Source organism: Arachis ipaensis, chromosome B04, assembly GCF_000816755.2.
Source record: "Arachis ipaensis cultivar K30076 chromosome B04, Araip1.1, whole genome shotgun sequence".
In the NCBI taxonomy this organism is placed as follows: Eukaryota; Viridiplantae; Streptophyta; class Magnoliopsida; order Fabales; family Fabaceae; genus Arachis; species Arachis ipaensis.
This window is the reverse complement of record NC_029788.2, coordinates 130,145,855-130,153,709: the sequence shown is the minus strand read 5'-3', so window position 1 is coordinate 130,153,709 and position 7,855 is coordinate 130,145,855. Positions and strand designations below refer to the sequence as shown.

Sequence of the window (7,855 nt, the reverse complement as noted above, 5' to 3'; positions counted from 1 at the left end):
TAGTAAGTGGTCAATTATACGGTAAAAATGTATATTTATAAAGAGATTATTAGTGTGAATATACTGACTTTTGATAAAAAAAAATAACCCACGTGTTAATTGTGCTTCTTTCCTTAAAATATAGGCATCCATAGTCATGCATCACACAGAACTCATAGATATCACCTGTTTTTGTAATCTATATTGTTTTAAAATGATCTAAATGAACAAACTGAAAATATACATTAAGGAAAACCACTACTCAAAAAGGGCAGCATCAAAATCTATCTTTTAAAAAACGAAAAAAACTACCATTAGCAAACAACAGATAAATATTTGAATAGAAAAAGTGTGGAAAACACATGAAAAGAATTTAAATTAATTGAATAGTTTCCATATCCAGTTTAAGAGTAATCTGGATTAGTATGGTTCATATTCTTCGTTTTCACTAAAAATATGGGGTGAGGTCGGAGGAACAATTAAGGAGAAACAGTACTTGACTTAACCAGAAACAACAAAATACTACACTCAACCAGAAAGGCAGAGACATTGCAGTTACTATGTCGAAATTGGTATCGTCACTGATTTCCTTTTTTTTTTTTCTTTGGGTCTTGGACAAAGCCCTCTATCCTTGGCAAAGTCACAATGGGTTTCCAGGGAGGCGGAATGTTTCTATTATCTATCCCCATCTCCACGACGGGTAACGGAGACCCGTATCTGCCGACGATGGGTTCTCCTTTGGCAGGTTTCTCATGCGCTTTGGCAGGTTTCTCATGCACTAAAGGACGATAGTGTGGCCGTGTGGTGACCTTGAAAGTGAGAGTCACCAAAGGGGGAATCAGTAAGAAGGGGGAGCACAGCGGCGAGGGGAGAAGAGGATGGTGGACGGCAGCGAGAGGTAGGGGTGTGCATGGGTCGGGTGAAATCGAGTTTGATGCGACTCAGACCCGACCCGAAATATATATCGGGCCTATTTATTAGACCCGAACCCGGCTCTAGATCCGATGAAACCTATACACTTTCGGGCCACGATTATATCGGGTAAAAACCGGACCGTTAACACTACATTACCTTGATACCTTCTTATAAGCTAGCATGTGAAAATATCCAAATTTTTAAGACTCCAACCATTATTTGACATGGTAAAATTCAATTAAAAAAATATAACAAGAACCAACTCTTCTCTAAAATTAAAGCATAACCATAATCAATACTAATATTGTCTAATAACACTAAATATTTAAATCAATATAAATAACACAATATTATACATTAGTCTAAAATCTTATGCATTTTAAACATAAAACATTAACTTATAGTCTTATAATAATTAATAATACAAAATATTAAAGTTTACAATACTTAAATTTCACATAAGAATAGCCATCATCCATCACTAATAATACAAAATATTAATTATGTATGATGACCGGGCCACCAAGTCGAGTTCGAGTGATCCGAGCTATGACCCGGACCCGATCTGAAATAATGACTGGGTCTATTTTTGAGGCCTTTACCCGGTTCTAAACCCAGTGAAATCACACCAAATTAGCTCCTAAAAGGTCCGAAATAATTACTAGGTCTATTTTTTGAAGTCACAAAAAAAATAAGGTTCTCAATTTTTAATTTTCAAAAAATATCTATTTATTTTTAAATATTTTGTATGAGAATTTGCAAGTTTAAAATTATGATAGTACTTAAAACAAACTTAAGGCATTACTAATTACTGATGCATCTTAATTAGTTAATTTTAATCTTAATTTCATCTAAGGAATGTATCACATATTGCTTCTAAAATGCTCATCCCTTCAAGTATCTCCAAATCATACAATAATTGATTATGATATATTGGGAATATTTATTGTAGTCATTTAATTAAGAATTGGTCTTTTTTTGTCATATGCATACATCCTAACTAGATTGAGACTCCGAGTGAGAGAAAAAACTGAGTGTGTGTGTGAAATGTAGGAAAAAAGACTCCATGCAGCAACACCATCGCCTCGCGAGTGGAAACACGCAGCTGGCAACACGTATCTGGCGTGCTGCTTAGGATGTCGACACGTGTTAACACGCCGATTGCGTGCTTCTCAGGATGGCGACACGTTTAAACATGTAGTTTGCGTGCTTCTGAGGATGGCGACACGTAACTGGCGTGCTTTACACAAGAACAACACTTTTTTATATAGAAAACATCAAGTAAATGTTAATATTTTAAGTTTTTATATATTTACTATATTATGAAAGTAAAAATGTTAACTTTTATTCTCTTAACCAATATTCTTATTACTTGAGCACTTTTTAGCTAAATCATTAAGAATATTAAGCATGAGCTCATTCTCTAACATTTTCAAATATTGCACTATCATATATATCCGTCGAATCGGCTTTGATACCATTTGTTGGGTTCTGATACTATTTGTTGGGCTCTAATACCATTTGTTGGACTTTAATACCACTTGTTGAACCACGGTGAGGAATTTTTGACCATTGAATCGGCTCTAATACAATTGTTGGGCCACCGTAGGACTCTAATATCACTTGTTGGATCACTCTGGGAAGCTTTCGACCACCGAATCGGCTCTGATACTACTTATTGGAACACCGTGTGGAGTTTTTTACCACCGAATCGACTCTGATACTACTTTTTGGGTTCTGATACCACTTGTTGAGCCACCGTGCAGAGATTTCAACCACCGAATCGGCTCTAATATCACTTGTTAGGCCACCGAATCTCTATTTCTAACAATAATTGCTTGAATATAGGATACCACTTAGTGGTTTGAAGGTGTGTATTGTGCGAAGACTAGTAACAACTTTTTTTTTACTTTTACACTTACTCTTGTTTTCTACTGCGCTTAGTTTTGCTCAATTATACTGACCATGAAAATTGTAAACACTAAATCTCCTCTTCTTTATTGATTTTTTACTCTCAAATTTGCTTTTTGTTGCTTTTTTATTACTTAGGACTATGAACGAACTGTCATACACCACCGTAAACCACCAAACTTTTTATCCATGCGCCTTGATTTTTTTTTGGTAAACTAATTATCTTCCCTTTATTCCTTTATTGCAGCAAGCTTCTGATCGACAAATAAGCCCTCCATATCTAATGCCTATGAGCCGTGTAAGTTGTGTTTCATAATTATTTCGTATAGTTTTTTTTACAGAAAAAAGATTTATTTGTTTTACAAAAATTTTTTTGCAGTAATCTTTTGAATAGTGTGGGTTATATTTATGAACCATTAACTTATATTTTTGAAATTTTGTTGCATAATGAAGGGAATCAAACCAAGAATGCGTGGTTTCTTGCGACTCATTTAGACTGTGATAATTTTGGATTTGTTGTATTTTCTTAACTTTCCTATATTTCAGAAAAATAAGGTTCTCAATTTTCAGAAAAAGTGTTACCATATCTTTTACTTCTATAATACCTATTGTCGCAGTCTTCTGGAGCTTCATTATAAACTTGATTATAACAAAACAAGTTTATCCTATACTCCAATGTTTTGAGCCAATATTTTGGGTATTAGCACTTGTTATTTCTGATTTAGTAAGAATAACAGCGAAAAATTGTGTGAAAATAAACCATAACATTGATATGGTATATGGATTTACTATTACATAATTTTTCGCTGCTCAGACAAAACGCGCAGTGGTGCTAACACCCAAAATATTAGCTCAAAATTTGGAACACTGTTGGGAGCTTTCAACCACCGAATTAGCTCTGATACCATTTGTTGGGTTCTGATACCATTTTTTGAACTCTGATACCACCTATCTAGAAGAAATATTTTATCGGAATTGGCAGTAAATCAATTACAATTGGAATTTGGGGTCCAAAGATATGTCACATGTGGGGGTGTCCCAAAAAGAAAGCCTAACACAGTAGCTTTTTTGGGTGAGTTTTAGCATGCGTCTGCCCCAATTCAAGTACTCACGATGTCGGCCACTTTTTATACGTCTTTATCTGAGTGGCTCTCATATTTCTATCTTAAGTTAAAAAAAAGTGCACGTGTAATTGATTTACTCACCAAATCCATCACTATATATATAAGTAAACCTCTCCCTCTTTCTCAAAAGCCATAACAACCCAAACAGCTTCATTCACATTTCACATTCCAATTTTCTCTTCAATTTCATCATCATAATAAATTGATAATAATAATCAAATTTCTAACTTCAATTTTTTCGCCTAAATCAATTACAGAAGAAAATGTATGTGAATTCAACAAATGATATCACATGTATCACATGGTTTATTTTCAAACCACCTAAGAATTTTCTATTCTTTTTTAACCATGCTATATATGCTTTATTGAATAAACTTCTAAAATTGTGCTGAGACATTTGAACATATGGAGAAGAAAATGATAGCTTCTCAAACATAGTAGTAGCTAGCTGCAAGACACATTTCAAGTTGCATAAAGTCTATAACAATAGAGAAGAAAATGATAGCTTCTCTACAATTTCTTCTTCCTACCATGCTTGTGATGTTGCTCTTCTGCATGGCAAAGGTAAAAATATAGTACTACAGTAGTAGTGTTCTAAAACATTGATGAACTGAGGAATTCAATAAATAATCTTTAATTTTTCTTTTTATTTATTTATTTTAATTTGATTTGCATGCATCCAGTGGCGGAGCTTGAAACAAAATTTTGGGGGGACATATATAAGATAATTGTCAAGATGCTTTTGATATGGACTCCGTTTAAGATAAGCTCGTCTAACATCATCTCTCTGATTTGGGTGATATTACCAAATTTAAAGCCGTTTTCCAGGGTCTTGTTCCAAAGAATTAAGGTCAAACTCACCAGATGCAACTCTTTGAACTTTTGGAGGTTGTATCTCACTTTTTTCGTGATTAATTAAAGTAGAAAAACTATCTACAGGTGTTGATATTGTAAAAGTTATATGTTCTCCTTCTTAAATATTAGCCTTCCTCTTAAAAAATGCATCAATTCTTTGATTTTTCATGATTATTTTATATAAAAATTTGAATATATATCTTATAAAATATGTAAAAAAGAAGTTAGAATGACAAATATTAAAATTTATAATATTTATTGAATTTTTTTTATCAATTTATACAAATACAATAATATCAATACTTATTGAATATTCTAATATTTTTTATGATATAAAAAATTAAATTAGATAAACAGTAAAATGTAAAATAATACTAAATTACATAAATAAAAAATACCTAATTTTTTATATTTGAACCCAAAGGTAGAGAAAGTGTTGCTTATTGAATAGAGAAAAGCTGCGAAATACGAATACACTTAGTTAAGTCCAAATCTAACATGTTTTGAATATTTAAAACTAAAAATTATTGTGCAATAAAAATAAAAGATGAAGATTAAACTTTAGTATTTTAAGTCATAGCAAAATATTTGAGCCATTGAGCTAATTTTTTTTTTGAAAAAGTATTACTAATTTTTTTACCAAAAGTTTGGGGGTCATGACCCCCCTTGTCTTAACTAAGCTCCGCCCCTGCATGGATCAGGTGTCATGTGCTGATCCTGAAGCCAAGATCCATGACCATGTCATTGGTTCTGAGGTTTGTATGTCATGTCATTCATCCATGTTTAATTTATTTGTGTTCTAATAAGTTATAATTTGTGTTGTAATAAATAATAGTTAATTTTATTTTCAGGTAGTGAAAGGAGTCGCTAAAAGGCTTTTACCACTTGTGGATATAATATATATTCTTCTCTACATATTACCTATCTTTAATTTAACCAATATACACCAACTTATTAATCAACCAATTTGGATTATTATATTCATATACAAAAGCGCATCCAGGTTTTAAGGAAGGATATAGTGTAGAAGCAAGAGCTGGTTTTGGAGGAGGAGAAGGAGTTTCACGTTCACGTCCTAATGCTGTTAATAATGAAATTAATCAAGGGTTGCATAAACTCCTTTTTTTCACTTTGTAATGGTGTTTGTCAAATAAACATGTATCTACTCCTTCTCTTTTTTTTGTATGTAAGAAAATTGGTTACTTGATGACTTAATGTTCATGTCGATGTTAAATTTCATCCGTTTGTTAGTCTTCTTTGCAGTCTTGGACTTTAATGTCAATTTATAAGTATCAAATTAAACAAAAATAAAAAATAAAAAAGCTGATTAGTTTATAAAATCGATCGATTTAGTGACCACAATTTTAGTGATCGAATTAGCAACTAACTACGTTATTCTATTTACCTATAGATCGGTTAAAAAATCGGTCACTAAATTAAAAAATAGCGATCGATTCTGTGACCTAGAGTCCCAAAAACATTTCTTCCTTTGTTTTGGTTGCTAATTCGATCGCTAAATTAAAAAATAGCGACCGATTTATTTAGCGATAATTTATATTATAGTTATATAAAACTAGTTCAGTCGCTAATTCGGTGGCTATTAGTAACTGATTATGTTAGTCACTAAAATCAGTCGCTAAATTAACAATTAGCAACCGATTTAGCGACTGAATTAGCGACCAACAGTTGTTCACCCTTTTTCATTATTAATTGCAAAATCGGTCACTAAAATAAAAAATAGCGACCGCTTTTATGACCAACAGTTTCAAAGACATTATTTCCGTTTGGGTTGCTAAATCGGTCGTTGAATAAAAAAATAGCGACCGATTTTATTTTAGTTGTATTTAAAACTTATCGGTCGCTAATTCAGTTGCTATTAATGACCGAATTTATTAGTTGCTAAAATCGGTCGTTATTAGCAACCAATTTTTTCAGTCGTTAAAATCGGTCACTATTTCGGTATTTTGAAGTTTTTAAGAGTTTATAATGAAAAGATAATTTCTAATTCTCTTAAACAAATTTATTAAAATTTATTACTATCAATTAAAAAATTGACAAATTCTAAGTACTAATAGGTAATACATTCTTATTCTACATTTATAACTTGAGAATATTAAAATTATTATAAAAATCTGTATTATTTTATTCTCTTGACAAACTATTTTAAAATTACGTTAATCATATAATTTTGTTTACTAACATTGATATAATATTATTTTAAGTATATATTTTGCAGGCATTAAAAGAGTGTTGAGTTATATTTTAGTGAGTTTAAATTATTTATTGTTTATTGGAGAACTCTGTACATTAAAATTCTATGATAATTTGTTATTTATTTTGAGTTGATTTTGATATGTCTTTATTTAACAGTAAAATAACATATAAAATTTATTGGTAGGTCTAAGTATTACTAAATTATTTATGGCCACATTGAGTATATATGTTTAATTTATTAAAAAAATAAATTATTAAAACTGATTAATAACTATTTTAGAATTAATACACTTAATACTAGATTAAAAAAAAACAAATAATACATAATATGTTACTTTTTTTTATTAATCAAATTATTATAATTTAAATTAATTTTAACAAAATAACTTAAAATTTTAATTTTAATTTTATTTATTATAATTTAAATTTTATCCGATTATTACATTTGTATCATTATGATATATCGTCTAATTAGAATGTTTAATGTTTTAATGATTGACCTTTTTTAGAAAAACACTAACTTCTCTGCTTTTCAAAGACAATACTGGGGGAGATAGATATCACGAGGAAAAAAAAAAAGTCAAGAAACTAAAAGAAGTTTTTTTTGTTCTTATCCGATATACTTAGTACAGGGACCGTGAGTCCGTGACATAACACACAAATATTAGGTATTTAGGTATCCTATACTATCCTGTACTATAACTGAAAAGAGGGATATATAGAAAAGTGGAAATTTGCCAATGAGTTATAGTTCAAATAGTATAGTCTCTCCATACTCAATTAAGAGGTTGTGGATTCGAGTTTCCTATCTTTGGTATAAAAAAAAAATGGAAATTTAGGTATATACGAGCAGGCAA

General features: G+C 30.8%; 1 protein-coding gene across 8 annotated transcripts in view; it reads left to right on the top strand.

Moving 5' to 3' along the window:
• LOC107638172 (WAT1-related protein At1g68170-like) overlaps window positions 1-7,855 on the top strand; it is a 22,724-nt gene that overhangs the window by 2,828 nt on the left and 12,041 nt on the right. For 4 of the 8 annotated variants that reach the window (XM_021122136.1, XM_021122130.1, XM_021122134.1 and 1 more), the window contains one exon: window positions 3,053-3,103. The exons of 1 other annotated variant lie outside the window; for it this stretch is intronic. In XM_021122136.1, coding sequence (XP_020977795.1) covers window positions 3,053-3,103 — 51 coding nt within the window. Of the gene's footprint in view, window positions 1-1,947; window positions 2,176-2,503; window positions 2,765-3,052; window positions 3,104-7,855 lie in introns of all 8 variants that reach the window. 3 more of the 8 variants (XM_021122133.1, XM_021122131.1, XM_021122135.1) reach the window with 3 other exon arrangements.